Source organism: Takifugu rubripes, chromosome 13 (assembly GCF_901000725.2).
Source record: "Takifugu rubripes chromosome 13, fTakRub1.2, whole genome shotgun sequence".
Classification (NCBI taxonomy): domain Eukaryota; kingdom Metazoa; phylum Chordata; class Actinopteri; order Tetraodontiformes; family Tetraodontidae; genus Takifugu; species Takifugu rubripes.
Genome location: NC_042297.1, coordinates 9866893 through 9883240, shown reverse-complemented (window position 1 = coordinate 9883240; position 16348 = coordinate 9866893). Strand labels below are relative to the sequence as shown.

General features: G+C 48.4%; 1 protein-coding gene across 3 annotated transcripts in view; it reads right to left on the bottom strand.

The window, feature by feature from the left end:
• The window catches only part of cd276 (CD276 molecule), a 47903-nt gene that overhangs the window by 24286 nt on the left and 7269 nt on the right, over window positions 1-16348 (bottom strand). For all 3 annotated transcript variants that reach the window (NM_001190365.1, XM_029845629.1, XM_029845628.1), the window contains 2 exon segments: window positions 9053-9349; window positions 11225-11575. In NM_001190365.1, the coding sequence (NP_001177294.1) occupies window positions 9053-9349; window positions 11225-11575 (648 nt within the window).

Genomic DNA, 16348 nt, shown 5'->3' with positions numbered 1-16348 from the left:
ATTAAGGCCAGGATTTGGAGGCTCTCCACCAGAACGGGTTTTTAGGCATGAACGTGGAAGACTGAACAGACTCTTCATTAAGAAAACCATATCACTTAAGAACGGTAATGCAACTGACGTTTACTCCGAGCAACAGCTCGGCTTATTCTCCATTTGACTTTCTCTGTCTTTTCTGTCTTTAGCAGCGCCTCCAAATGGAACGGGATGTCCTTGAAGCAGCAGTAATGACGATTTTGCTCTCCTTTTCTTCCTTTCTGTCACATTTCAACAGCATAGAGATGCACACTATCCATCTGCGGATCTCCCCCCCCCCAACGATAAATAAAAAGGGAAAAAAAAAATCCAGAAGCAGCATTATTTAAAGGCGTTCTTGTAAATCAACGGCAGATTTACAATGTGTGGGATTACAACTTGAATCCTATTTTACTTGGTACCCTTGACAGCTTCCTTACCTGCTTTTGGAGCGCCGGCACTAATTCTTCTCATGGTACACAATGCACAACAGGACACACTCGCGTTCCATTCTGGGTGTAAGTCATCGCTCTGCTGAAGCAGCACGGACTGTATTTCAAACCTATAACCAGTTACATCATCGGGCCCACAATGTCATCACATTATGTCCCATGGCTTTACCGACATGCAGTGAAATATTGAAATCCAAGGACATCAGTTGTCCGCCGGCCCAGGGTGTTATTGAGGAAGTCAATTTCTGCTATGCCAAACAAGATAAATCACTGAAAATGGGACACATATTTTTTGAGCTTTTAGTGCAGCGCTCGACAAATGAGAGTATATGTTCCATTATTTATTATGATTTTTCCATTACGTATTCGTTACCCCTATTTCCATATTAATTGGATACATATAATTTTGACATCTTGGGAAACGCACATATTTGCATTCACGCCTAATTAAAATTCCACAACTAATAAATATACTATTGCGACTTTTACCAGTAACAAATACAGAGAAAACAGCCTCTTTATAGATAGAGCAAATCAATGCTAGGCTAAGCTAACTCCTACCTGCTTGCAGTCTCTTGTTTAACACACAGGTACCGGAGTAGTAACCACATGGGGTTTTTTTTGAGGGGGGGACCTTTCGGATCATACGCCGATGCCACTCTGAAATATTCCAGGAGGTTTAACCTCAGTGGCTTCAAGCATGTCGCACGCACGTCAGGAAAACGACCCATCACTCTTCATCAAGGGGGCGTAAGTGGCTGAAATCGTAGAGACAGACACATTATACATGTGACAGAGCGCCGGACTGTAGCTCACCAAGCCGTCTCTGCTGGCAGGTCTCGGCTCTGCTGCGGCAACACCGAAAGAGGAACGAGAGACAAAACTAATTAACGTATATGCGGGATTTATGTGGTAAGACCAGCAAGACTGTACCAGCTCCGGGGAGACGGAGTCTGAGCCAGTATGAAGATGATGATGCGACCTGAAGGGGACGTGAGTCATGGCGGGTCGCTGTCCATTCAAACTTGTGTAATGAGGAGCGCGGCTTAATCACAGTTAAAACTGTGATATTTGACACTGGGGTTGAAGTGAGAGCGTGTTAACAGGCGTGTGTTAGCCTCCAATGAGTCAGCGCGCTAATGTCTTTTCACGTGGAGCTGTCGGCCCAGAGGACGGTGAGCGCGGCGGCGGCGCCTACGAACTCTCTGCCCTCCAGGACGCAGCTGCAATCCCGCCGTCCTTAACTTCCATTTCGCACTTTGCAATCAATTACCGGAGCCATCCAGGAAAAGCGCCGCCTATCACCAAAATAGGCTGAATCTCTCGAAGCCTCCTCATTGAAAACACATTATGCAGCTAGACAATGCTTTTTGTGTGTAGCCAGAGACTAATTTGGGCTGTTTGCATTCCCAGAACAAAGCAATTTACTGAGCTTGCAGACGCCCCGATGCAGGACAATTATTCATGATGTTATCAGTTGTGGTGTTTTAACATCAGCGGCACCAGACGAATGGCTAAATAATCGAGCTGTGAAGGTGCGCCCCGCTATTTTATTTTGGGTGGCTATTCTCCCAGCGACTCCGTTAAGCTGAAACTAATATGATTTCATATTGTGAAGCCAAGACTCATGCCAGACCTCCCAAAGCCAATCCTTCTTATAGGATTTAGTGGAAACTGTGTGAAATGTACTGCAGGGCTCCACCGGTCCCAGCGCTCGTACGGAGTCCGACTCAAAATGAACCTGATCAATAACAAAAAAAGGGGCTTTTGTAAGTTTACTGCCCTCATAAATACTGTCCTGAAAAGGAAAGCAAGGGAGGACGGAGAGGAGGGGGGACAGCAAATGAGAGAAGGCGAGTCCCACCAGTGACAGGAAGGCATAAAGATGTCACGCCGCTGTTTCTGAACAGGGGAATGTGTGTATTACAGCTCCTTAAAGGTGCGCCGTATGGGGCGGTGAGCCGGAGACCTCTGATCTTTTTCTCATGCCAGGCTAAACAAGCTCGGAGTTGCAAAGTTCTTCTGGACGTGCAGTCAAAAAGTAATGAGAATTGCAGTAATTGGGCTGGAAAAAGAGAAAAATAAATCCCAACACAGAGGAAGAAGCAAAGCTCATCTCATTGATTGTAACTTTTTTAAAGAGCAGCACAGAAACCTTTACTTTAACTGGGCTCTGTGCTGCGTGGGCCAGGCCTTCCTCTCAAAATATACCCTTGATTTTTAATGGCATTGACAGATACAAGCCGAACGCAAAAACACGAAAAAAAAAAATGACGGCAAGTTGGGAAAACGGAGACTGTGAGCATGACAAACCCTGTTCAGGTTATTATTGGAGGCTAAACTTTTCAACAGCGAAGGCGTACTAGAGCACTGACACCAGCAAGTGGCCATAATTAATAATCCTGATAGAAATGAATGCGCTAACAATGGCGCTAGCGCCGGCTACCTGCATTTATTTAGGATGGCCCGCATTACCTCATTTGTCTGTTCAGTTGTTTTCCCTGGCTGGATTCCTGATAAGGCAGAGCACACATTCAGCAAGAGTAAGAAGGCCTATTTACGCACTGGACACTAATTAATACAGCAATCCACTGGGGAAGTTGCATGTTTGCTGCTTTACTGACAACAGATTCATTTATACCACTGTTGTGCTTCTCCGAAGGCTTTGCTAATTGCATTTAAATTAGCCCTTATTCAGTGCACAAGGATCAACACAAACGCTGCGAGGAAATGTTTTTGGGCAACATAGAACCCCCAAAGATGACTGATAGGGGATTTAATAAAACAACCTATCAGACAGAGAGACAGAAAGAGAGGGGGGGGGGGGGGGGGGGGGGGGGGGGGGGCAGAAACTTTACAATTACTGCAATTGCGCAACAGCAGTTAGACTAATGAGAGAAATTGTGAGGCAGCGGATCCGTCCAACTCTCTGTTTAGCCCTTCAGCAACGGCGCCGCAATCTTTTTCATCCCAAATGTTTCCGAGCTGCCAAACAGCATTCTTTAAAACAGATTTTAGGGGGTTTACAATACGTATCACGACATTCAGAGGACGGATCTCAAGCGTCGCAGGAAGGCGCGCTGGGGGACTTTTTGGAAACGAGAGTGGAAAAGAACGCGGCAAAAGTAAGCGGGGCTGACAGGTAGCTATTTGGAACGTGTCAGGATCAAGCACATGACACATAACAACAAAGGCAGGGGGGAGTGCTGAGAGGCGAGCTGGAACACTTCCTATGAGATGAAGCAACTTCTAAGCGTAATAAATAGCCAAGCGGGTTAGGACAGACCATTTACCATGAGCACCCGCGCTGGATTCTCCGCGGTAAAGGTCAATGTTTATACGGCAATTAAAGATGTTTTTTAACCTTGAAAGCTGGTTTAGCGTGCGCGCGCCACGACCGTAGCGCAAAAAAAAGGAAAAAAAGGCGTTCTCTTTGGGGAAATGCGCCCCACAAAAGCAGCGTAAGACGTGGAGTAAAGTAAATTGGATTAGAAAAGACTCTCCGGGAGAAACGGGATGGATCTGACAGCAAAGTGGGAATGTTTTAGACGGGTGTAGAAAAAGACCAGAGAAAAGGCTAGTGTGAGTCTTAGTGACACTGTCTATCCCATGCATAGTTATTCCTGTGCAGAGAAGACAACAGGGTACAAGTGACCCCCCTGTTTAGTCCGGCCTTCCATCAAATCGGGTCGGGCAATCTCTGGAAATAGCTTCCGTGCGGATACAGCAGCTGGTAGGTAGCAGAAAAATTAGACCCCTTGGTAATAAACAAAGACTTTCTCCTCTGTTTTGTCATCCTTTGTTTGCCTCCCGCTGCGCGGTGATACACAATCCAAGTCTCTCAAGTCTACTCTCCCTCCTCTACTGAACCATTGGATCACAGCGCGCGGATGTTCGATCGGAATCGACAGACCTTGTAGCCTCTGGAAAACTCATCGCTCACATGCATTTAACAACGGAGAGAAATCCATGTTCAGCCTCGGCCGCATTTGAATTCCTTCAGACATCTGAGGCACTTTCAGCCCCGTTCTTCCTGGAATCACCTCAGCGCATCATCTTAATGCACAAGGTCATCTTTAGGGATCAATCACATGGAGTGCCACCACTGTGGGAATTTTCAATGCCCATGTTTTAATTTGTTAGTCGTAGTAGTAAAAAAAAAACAAGTGCTAAATGGATTTCAAATAAATTTGGGTAATGGGCCAAAGATAAGACAGTTAAAGGTATTAGATCACAAACATGTGCAACAGGTGTACCAGAACATCATATACACAATGCATTTTTAAAAGTCTGTACAATACGACACACACAAACTAGTTATGTTTAACAGTTTTTTTTAAATTGGATGCTCAAACCAAAAGTGAAACTGGAACATTTACCCCACGTATCCGTGCACAGTGTTATCATTGTGTAGCATTGATTATTGACGAGTTCCTAATGATGAAAACAGCCGAGGATTTTAAAAAAAAAAAGGCCTTGATCAATATACAGTTTAGATAAAAAGGTCGGCCGGTCTCTGACACATACAGCGTCTTTACGCTGGTTAGCATGGGAAGCATGAAGCCACGTAGGCTGAGCTGCAGCGGCGGAACCAATCTGGGAGGCTCTTCCTGCACAGCTCCCAGTGATAACCACATCCACATCAGGTAGCCAGGAATGCCTTCCGCATCACATGGGCTAATTTCCCTCCGTAAGACTCCTGCCTGTCAGGCTGCGGCGCTACAAGTCTGAGCTCAGCAAACATTTGCTCCTCATCTTGCTTTCTGTCATCCTCCCTCGCCCCTTCCTAACTCCGTTTCCTCTCTCTTTATCTTTAGGCCTCATCTCTCTGTCCCCCCCCCCCCCCGCCCCTTCCCCCGACGCTATACAATATATCTCTATCCTCACATGTGACGCCTGGGAATTGGCACCGTTCTCATCGGGAGAGCAGGCAGACGGAGTGGGGGCAGTGCTGTAAGTGGGTGCTGGATGACAGGTCCCGGATCCCAGCCATTAGACGACCTACTGTAACAATTGCACAGACGAGCCGCATCGCTAAAGCGCCATTTTCAGAAAACGGATCAGTAAAAATGACGGGACTCCGCCTCTCCACCCCCCAAAATTCAAATATATTTTTTTAAGGGGAACAAAGAGGTCAGTGTTGGCTGTGAGACCGTGCGAGCCATGGAGACAGGTGGAGGAGGAGGAGGAGGGGGGGGGGGGGGGGGGAGGGGGACCAGTAGGCACCCAGACAAGCCACGGTTCATTTGAGGACGGAATCTGCTCCCTTCCATCACTGGTCTGTTCATTAATACCAGCTGTTCTGTGGCTCTGGCTGTAACTAAGCACTGCTGCCCGCTGCAAAATCTATCACAACCCAGCAAAGCAGGGCCCATTCCAGGGCTCCAGCAGAGCCACGCCGGGCCCGTTTATAAAATAAGCATCCCCAGACTGTCCGATTTTATAGGGTGAAGGCACACGTGCATGTCCCGCTTCTCCTGGAGCGCTGGTTAAACTGGTGGTGACTGGATCAGGGTAACCGTGGACGACGGTCCCGCTGCTCTACGCTGGGCGAGGGGTTCATTCCCTCCAGATTATCCTTTCAAAACTCCAGTTGGACCGGGGAGACGTTTGAATCACCGCGGCGATTTCTCAAATGGAGGCGGTTGTGAAATTTCAGCACGCTCCCCCGTCCGTTCTCTCCGCTCCTCTCTGCTTTCCTTCACGCCCTCCTGGCAGCCACGGCGCGTTAAGCAGATTCCACCCGTTCCCGGGATGCGCGATGTGGCGTGTTTCTAATTGTGCACAGAGAGCCACATCAACCGTCGCGTCGCAGAGCCTGCGACTCCCGGAGAGGAGTTCTGGGTCAGAAATAATTACAGACGCTGCTTAACACACACCAGCTGTAAGCATATGCAAATGTGCAGTTGTTTCAAATAAGTATTAAGGCACAGGAAAGGAACAAGAAATGGGCCTCGGGCCGTTATCAGGCAGTGCTGGTGTTTCCGAGGAGCGTGCGGACACCTGAAACAACTGTGGTCGCATTCATCTGTGAGAGGAAAACTTCTGGAAAAGTGAACCACGGCAACAGATAGCGGGCCTTTAATTGATGAGCCGTCTACAGCTGGAGACAGTTTGAGCTTATTCAGCTTTTTTTGGGAAAGTTATTATTTTGGATTTGTCCCAGGTTTCCCCGAATAAAGCATCTATCAGAGGTTTACTTAGCACCAAGAATAACAGATAACGTGTCGTGGTTACAGAGGGGAACAGAGACGGGAGCGCCTGAACTCTTTCAATTACGCTTTTCTCTTCTCAACAACTTCACTAAAGGATCCCAGAGAGAGAATGGAGAAACTAAAGTTCTGGTCCTTTGGGCGTTGGAACCCACGCTGTGGACGGAGATTCAGGCCTTTAGATAACGCAGGGGAAGCGTTCCCGGCGACTCGTGTGTGAGGATTAACGTAGCGCAGGTGGGAGGAAAAGTGAAACTTTACTTTCTGGTGCGTTAGCTTGTTATGGAGCTTGGTCTCACCCTGGTCAGTGACAGAGCAGGTAGGACCTGGCGTGCAGGTAGGACCTGGCGTGCAGGTAGGACCTGGCGTGCAGGTAGGACCTGGCGTGCAGGTAGGACCTGGCGTGCAGGTAGGACCTGGCGTGCAGGTAGGACCTGGCGTGCAGGCAAGCGGAACAATGAGGGAACATTAGCACGTTCATAGATCCACAAAACAAAGCGTCGAATCCCAAAACAGCATTACCTGACATCTCATTTCAGGAAGTTTCAGGAAGGTTTTAATCTGTGAATTACCCAATTAAGAATCAGCCTCTGTGAGTTTTCTTCTTATTTAGCTATTTCATCTGTCCACGGCTCATCACCCACGATGCACTTCTGCTGTCGTAAACGACCCACAGGTCATCAGGGAGGATAATGTCCTTCATCTTTCAGTGTGTCCAGACTTTTCAACCATGCTGATGCATATTTTAGCTAATAGAGAATCGCAGCAACACAGATTCATCACCAGAGCAGCGCTCCGCAATACCAAAGCCTCAAAGTGTTTGGGATCATTTGAGCTTCCTGACTTAAAGTTTGGACAATTGTACCGGGTAGTTTGAACAATTCCATGATTTGTGCTGATGCGTAACCACGTGAGGAACGTCCTCGGTAACCGACGACAAAGGTGATTAGAACAACCGGGTCTGTGGGGCGAAACGATGCGACGGAAGCAGAGCGATAAATAATAATGAAATCACCTCCCGTTTCACCTTGATTTGTGTACCCCACGAGGGAAAACATAAAAACGATATTGCGGCTTTCCAAAATGAGGGACATCAAAGGGAGGAAAACAATCAGATCTATTTCAGCCAGACCTCAAACACCACATCGATCCAGCAAAAGGTTAAAGGGTAATAACAGCCACAGACTACTTCAACACGACCGCCTTACAGTCGTATTTCATTTTTCCTATGTTTAATGCCTTCCAGCTCCTTTAATGGGCGCTCCGACTGGTTATCCGCACTATTTTGAAAGAGGCTGACCAAACTGTTAGAAAGGCCACCCTCCCCGAGCACTCCAGTAAGCCTGCGCTGCCAGTCGGCCATGCTGTTTCCAGACAGCCCAGTCATTTCCCAGCCCAGTGGAGCAGCACACTCTGACCTCTGCTGTGACCTCTGCCTCAACAGCCCAACTTCTAGCAACGGCTCCAGTCTAGAGAGGCGACTCAAGCCACCTCTGCTTATTTATGAGCCATTTCACACAGCGCTGCTCCCATTAGAGGCTCGGCCTTGGCGCACCGTACAAGCCGCTTCGTGCACTAAACACAGCGCACACAGGAGGGAACCCAGGCGGATGGGGGGGGGGGGGGGGGGGGGCAGGTTGAGAAGACCATTCGTTTTATTTAGTCGCAAGCAATTAATGCAGATTCAATTCCCTCGCAGCTTGTAGTTTAATCCAAAGTCCAAGTCGACACTTCCTTGCTTGAGGCTGTGAAGATGCGTGTCACAACCAAAAGCCACCGCCGAAACTCCCTCAATCTTCTTAGCTAAAGCAGAGGGGATGCCTCCTGTGCAACGCGGAGTCAAAAACACACCTCGGCGAGAAGCAAAGTCTGACCGAGCAGGAGGTCGTGCCTCTGTTCTAGGAAACTGATCACTTCGCCTAACTCGATTTTTAATAATGCGTTGGGTTTTTTTTCTAACCATGTAATGAATTGCTATTTTACCATCCTTGGGGAAATCACCCCACACTGCTGTAATTTGATGGAGAAACAGGACCTGCAGGGTTATAGTTATTGAACCGTAATTGGACATTTAATTTTGTCGACGGTGGGCTGCTAGTCGGCACAGCCAGACAACGGCAGAATTTAAAAAAAACAAAAAAAAACAATGCTTAATCGCCTCACTATTAAATTCAACTGATGGATCGATTAGTTACTTCTTGGGTTGAACAAGATCGCGTCTACGCACGAGTCGAAACAAGATTAACCTCAGCTGGGGCACGCTGATCTTCGAGAGGCTAGGCTGTGAGCATTAGCTTGTTTATGTTGCACAGGAACGGAGGTTGCAAAGTTGACTGAAAGCCCCAGAAGCTGCTTACGAAGATAGAGATCACCCACCTGTGATTGTGACAAACGCGTTGCCTTCTTCGCCCAGGAGTGGATTGATCAGCCGGCAGCTGTAGGTGCTGTTGGGCTCCAGCACAACCGTGAGCACGCTGGTCATAGTGAAGAGCCCTTCCTCGTTGGCCACCACTGAATTTGTGATGTTGTCTGTCAGGTTGCGACCACTTCCATCCTGCCAAATCACGTCGGCCTGAGGGTAACCACCGTAGGCCACACAAGTCAGGGCCACTTCATCCCCTGGACGCAAATTGGATTCAGGCTCCAAAGTCACAACGGGCTTGGAGTAAAAAGCTGAAAAACAGGGGGGGAAAGGGGGGGTTCAGGAAGTGAGGGAGGTAGGAAAGATGTTGCATGGGGTGGGTGAGGATGGGGAGAGGATAAGCAGACACAAACCGACATTAGTTAGATTCGCTGCAGTGAGAGTCACCCTGGGAACAGTTTGACATGATTCCCATTAAATTCTTAATTATATTTAGGGAGCTTAGCATAACACAGTGCTTAAGGTCTCACACACACACAGGCAGCAGCATCTGTGGCACATCCTGATGCTGCATCCCTGCGCTCTAACTCTATCTGCAGAGCCACGGCATTGGGCCATTTCCAGGAAGGAAATCAGGTGCAAGGTGGAAAATGGAGAGAGAAGAAACTGACTCAGAGATTTGGGACAGTTCAGCCTGTGGTACGGGAGATCCCAGACAGATGGAGGTGAGGGGTGGGTCATCAAACTTGGGATGAAACCATGTTTCTGCAGTGCCTTGGGGCTAAATCGGGAGCGCGGAGGTGGCGAGGAAGACTCGTTCCCAGAACCAATCATCATACGGCCAACAATGGGGTGGAGCTGAAGGTGAGTGGAATCAACTTTGGGCTGCTTTTTCAAAAGTCAACTTTCCACATTTGGCATAAAAACACACCGACTTTCCCGGTTGCCCATTTGACTGACAGGGAGATTTCCACCGAGGCCTCCTTTCATTTCCTCCCTGCACAGCATGCAGGAATTCTACAATGTAACTGTAAATGTTGTCTAAATATAGAGGTCTATATAAGTCATGCACAAAATGGACCCAATTTGTCACTGTTGGAGGCATTGTTTTCTCTCTTCCCAGTTAGGGGGGGGGGGGGGGGTGTTATTCATTAACACCGCCTAATAGGCATGCGTCCTCAGAGAATAGGAGAGCAATCTCACAACAGATATAGAATTGGGAGAAGGGGGGAATGGCACACAGGATCATTATCAGTAAATAAAAGGCTCTCGGATGTGAAGGTGGGCAATGCAGTCGCGCGGCAGAGAAGATGTTCGCGCTGGCTGATTGACCATAGCAACAGCTAATAATCAAAGTCAGCAGATATTGACCATGACAGAGACCACAATCAGGACTTATTGACCAAAAACACTCTTCCGGAGACTCGAAGATACAGTTTATCAGCAGTTAAGGGCTCGTGAAATGGAAATGGTCGCAAATCACCTTCTCCAGAGGTGACTGTAGAATGCCGTTCATTGCAAAGCTAAATTGCTAGCCTAAATGTGTGCATTAGCGTCGAGGTCAAATCCCGTTCCGCTCAATTGTTTCCAGGTGCAGTGATGGTAGGCTGCAAACATGAGCTCATTAAACAGCATTTGGCAATTATCAGGTCAATATATCAAACAGGATCTCCTAAACCACAACATTCAATTTGCATCACTCCTGAAACCTTCATAATGATCTTCTAATCTAGTGGGCAACGTGAGTGAAAACCTGCGTGTGAGGAAAAATAATTGCAGAATATTCCCCGTTGCTCTGGGGGACTTTTGTTCAATCTGAGGAAACTAACCCTGATTATGTCAGGGCAGGACTTCTCTAGGCTTGGGCTTAGAGACCAATTACAGAAAAAATGCATTGCAAACTAGAGAGGGGGGGATACATTGGGTTTATTATTTATGGTTATATATTTAAAATTAGGATTTACTTCACCACAGAAGCTTAATAGAAGATGATCGCCTCACATCAGGAGAAAGCTGTACCCATCTCAGTACTAAAGCCCAGTAAATCATTTACACGAGTACTCCACCAACTCAACCGTTATCAGTAACATTATTTAGACCACCTTGTGTGTAGTTTCATGATTCTTAATGAAATAGCGAAGCGGGAACCAGAAAGAAGGGAAACGGAGCGTCGGAAGTGGACTCACCAGCCACCTGCAGGAGCAGAGCAGCACTGCCGTAGTCCTGCACCCTGACGAAGCAGGTATAGCTGCCCTCGTCGACCACCCCCACCTCCTTCAACAGGAGCGAGGCGTTGCCCAGGCCCAGCTGAGAGGGGAACAGGCTGGTGCGGTTGGCGAAAGCCTCGGCCTGGTCCACCAGCTGGTCGCGTCCCTCTGTGTAACCGTGCACGCTGCGCTTGGTGTCTGTCAGCTGCCAGAAAACCGTCAGATCCGACAGGTTGAAGTGGGCGTTGGAGCTGAAGGAGCAGTTGAGTGTGGCGTCCCTGCCGTGCAGCGCCACCACTGGCTGCTCCGGTACCGTCACCTCCATCACGGCTAGAAGAGGAAACAAGACAAATGACAGATATCATCTTTTGCCAAAGAGAGGCGCGCTGTAGGTTACTTTTGACAACCACAGGAAATGATGTCACAAAAAAATAGCCAACAAATATCACCTATAGGCTGACCCTGAACATACAGCCGTCGCTGAGTTATAACAACCGTTTGAGAGTCACGCTGTAACTCTTTCAGAAACGTTGCCCCGCTCGTGCAGCTCGCTATCACAGCACAGGTGAGGCAGGACGGAAGCCAGAACGGAGAAGAAGAAGCCGGTGTTGGATCCAGAAGTAAGCATTAGGATTTATTTGTGTTTCTACAGGCTTTGCATCCTAGCAGTGGTTGAGTGTGTTTCATCTCAGCTGATGGCAGCAACAATATCAGTAAAGCTTTACTTAAATCATGAGATAAATCTATATATATAGATATATCTTTTTTTAAAGAGGCAGCGCACCACTCTTGGGAGTGGGAACATTGCCTGTGTATCCGACCCATCACTTTAGCCCTGAAGCTGCTGATTTTTTCCATCCGCCTGTGTGCGTTGTTTGTCTAGTCTGGGCCATGAGCAAAGAGGACGCCGCATAATCACAGGGGATTGGCGGCCATCGCGCGTCCACGCTAGTCAGCGTTCTCCATTGATTCCTGTGGATTCTCTATTCTCCCCGGAACCCCTCATCAGCATCACAGGAGAGGAAAAAGAAGCCAGTCGGGCCCCTGAAGCAATGCACTTCACTTTATGCTCATCCTCTCTAATTGTCATAATCACGGTGGCATTTCAGCCTCTTCACCCCTTCTTGAGCTCCATCTATCACACAGCCAATGTCAATGAGGAGTCTGCAGCGAAGGAGAGCCGACTGCTGGGGCGGCGCGAAAAATGTATTCCACTATTAACAACAAGCGAGTCCTTACTCCGGTGGGCCCGCGTGAACGGGCGTCGCTAATTCAAGGCGGGCCTGTTTTCAATCACGTTCAGCCATATCCAACAAAGTAGCCTTGACCGAGTCAGCCCTTCCCATGCGCTCCTCTGTAGGAGCACTGCCACCTAGTGGTTCATCTCACAAGTGCAGCAGAGGGAGGCACTGAAACGTGCAGGACAGATGGCCGATTAACGCCATTTTATCAGTAAATAAATTTGATGTAGCTCTATAATTTTCACCTGGCACAAATGAGAGCCTCTGTGGAAATATGCAATCCTCTGAGCCCTGCTGAGAGGGGGGTTTGGCCTTTACTAAAGCACTTCAGGTGCTCTGAGTTGGGGACAGTTATTCTACCCCACTTACTGCCTCCACATTCAATCAGCTGTGCTGTACTACAGCGCACCATGAGAGAGTTATCAGGGCGATGTATGGCAGGAGCAGGCGGCATTATGCCACCGTCACTGGAGATATGTGAGGACATTTCTGCGGTGTGTATTCTGGCTGGTTTTGGAGGTGGTCCAACCTTTGGGGTAATGAATAGTTGACGGGCAGTTTTTTTTAATCTTTTCTCAGTGCGAAGGAGTCAGCGACGGCCGTCTCACTGAGAACAATTAAATCACTCCCGTGGACGGGATGAATTACACGTGAAGCAACATGGGAGGGGAGCCGAGGGAGGCACAGGAAGAAGGACCACGTTGGTCTAAATCTTGGAGATAATATCAGCAAACAACCTAGAGAGGAGGCTGTGGCTGAGCCTCGGACATTAATCTCAGTCAAAGAAGAGAGAGATCCATAGTCCCCTCCCTCTCCCGATATTGCTGCTTCCACTTTCACTTCTTCTGTGTCTGGTGACCAACCGGTCCTGAGAGAACGCAGCCTAACACAGGGGCCACATGGAGAGAATCCAAGAGGAGCACAGGCAAAACAAGGGCAGAGAAGCAGGATAAAGCAAACCAGCCCACCCGACCTCACAAAGAGCCCTTGTGAGGCTCTAGTTGTCAAAAGTGAAATACCACAAGCCAATATTTGGCTGTCTTCCTGCTGCTGTTTACACCAAATAGCGTTCTTACCTGCAGACCCGACTGTTGATCGTCCCTCTTCAAGTTCGCACTTGACACACACACACACACACACCCCGTGATCTTGGGGGAGACAAGTGCCAGTAGTAGAAGTCGAAGATTACAACACAAGTGGTCTTTGGTGAGAGGGTCGAGCCGCACCTTGGCGCCGGGGTCGTGGGTTTGTTTTCAGGGGCTAAGTGCTGGGGTCTGGCGTCCTGGTCTAACCTCGCGAAGAAAAGACACCCAGAAGCCGCGCTGGGAGATGTCAGACGCGCGGATTTACACGCTGCACTTTGTGTTTATGGGCGCCGGCTCCATTCGAGTGCCGGTGAGGCAGAGATCGGCACTTTCGCCGCTGACATGAAATAAACTCATTATGCCCTCTGTGAGTGCTGGTAACGGCCCTGGTTGGCAGGGCTGCACAGGAATGGTGAGAGAGGAGACGATTTCCACGCCGCTATCTGCCTTCAGAACGAAAATCCAACCGCTGCTTCCATGCTGTCAACAAGGCGCTCCATTATGCTTTCATCAGACGCGCGTAATATACAGTAAGCTGCTCCAGGCTTGTTATTCCTATAGTATCAGCCAGGTGGGGGCTGGAACAAGTGACAGCATGAGGGCTGTAAGTTTTGCAAAATGACTGGAAAATGCAGCGGAAGCCTTTCTTTATTGTTTGGAATGCAGAAATGGAAGCGTTTACATGTGCCAGGCAGGTGGGAGTACAATTATTCTCTTTTGGTGAAGACCTATAGGACAGGGGCGTCACAGTCTAATGTGAATCGTGGTTCCTGGTTCCTCTCTGAAACACACAAGCTAAAAACCTTCTGAAACAGCTGCCGAATTAGCGGAGCGGCGGGCACCGACGGCGGAGGTGCGCTCCAGCAACCAGCCCTCAACGGATGACTGCAGGAGAAACAGACGGAGCAAACGGGATTGGAATCGTGCGAGAGCAGCCAACAACAGGAGAAGGAGAACTAATGAAGCCCTGGATGTGAACGGGATGGAATCCCCACTCCCAACATTGACTCCCCATCTTTGATGTGAGATGTGAGAGGCGACGCACAACTTCGAGGAACAAATAACAACATTTCAATGGGTAGAAAAGAGCAATATGCCGCGTGCTGTTTGCATAATGAGCCCAAGGCTAATAAATTCCACATTGCATTAATAAACCAAGCTGAAATGTGGTCTTAGTCCAGGGTGAGAAGCCTGGTGATGCGATCTGTTGTGTAAAGCAGCACTCCTAAATGAATATTAAACACTTGGGCAGGAGTGAAACGCAGGTGCCTGTGTCACGTGCGAGTGCACAGAGCATGTTTTAATTTATCGAAACATAAGCTTTATTAATTATCAAGCAGAGTGCAAAGTGCTGATGTGGGGCTTTAACAGCACATCGGTGAGGTTTGAGAAACCTAAAAATGACTTTTACTCTTTAATATATGCAGATTGGGGGGGGGGGTTAGGGTTCTATTGATCATCATCGGTTTCCATCCACAGAAACAAGAGCCGCTGGAGTCGCGCGTCCGCGTCTTCAGCGCAAACTGGAAAAGTGGATCGTAAGTGGAATCCGATTTTTGAACGTTGAAATGTCAATTAATGGCGGAGTTCTAATCTCTCGGGACGGGATCGATGCGAAATGTGGCTTCGGTTGCGTCATTCATGTGATAAGCACACACAGCCCCCCCGCGATGCACCAGAGAGCACATTGATATTCCACATCTGTAGAACTCCTGATAGCTTCACATACTGTCGGAGGAATTGGACACGGGATCCAGAGGAGCGGCTCAATAAAGCGATGCAACTCCGACTCGGCTCAGTATCGAGCTACAACCACACAAAGATTAGCACCTCTCACTCCCACTGTATAAAATTCAATAACAGACAGTGAGCAGAGCTATTTACACAATCGCCGGAGCCATTTGTCAAACACAGCAAGCGCGCGTGTTTGAGGGCTCCATCTAAAGCCTCGCGGAAACATATGACGAGACAGGAAGTATCCCCATGATTTGAGCAAATAAGGCGAATCGAGCACCGGTGCTGGAGAAGGTAATATTGACACAGCAGAGTAAACACATGCAGTACCAACAGACTGCAGCGACGGTGGGGTTTTAGTGGGCAACGAGGCAGAGAGCAGAAGTAGGCTTTTACAACACTGCCCCCATCCGTCGGTAATGGTCACTGCAGCGCGACGTTGTCGCAGGTCTTTCTGAATCACCTCAGCATCAAAGAACTTGACTGAAAAGATCTGAGGTTTTTTTTTTTTTTTTACAGAGTATTGTTGTGGTACTGTCACCAATCTCTGGAAAATGGGGAGAGCTGCATCAGGCTGCCATGCTGTTCGAAAGGATGAAAGAACCAAAGAAGGACCAAACATTGGCCATGGGAGCTGTGTCTGTGTCTTAAGCAGCACGTTTTCCAGTGGCCCGCCGGTGAAAAAGCCATGATACGGAGGAGATTAAGCCAGATTTAGAGCCATCTATAATGTAAAGGGGTCACTTTCAACATTAAGCTCGGAGCATAATCTCTTTCATTCCCATTTTTCCTTCTCCTGGAGCTCAGCATACGAGTGCCCTCACTCAAGGAGAGATGCAGCCGATGGCAGATAAGGAAGACTATGACTTGCTTATTTTCAGCGGCACAATAAATCAAGATAGGATTTACTGTTGTGCTATTTTGCTCTCCCCCCCCTCTCATCCTCCCACTCCGCACCCGTCTTGCCTTATTCATAGACGTATGCCTCCTCATATCCCGTCAATAACCTGTTAATGGGCTCTGGCAGTCAGATAATAAAGCGG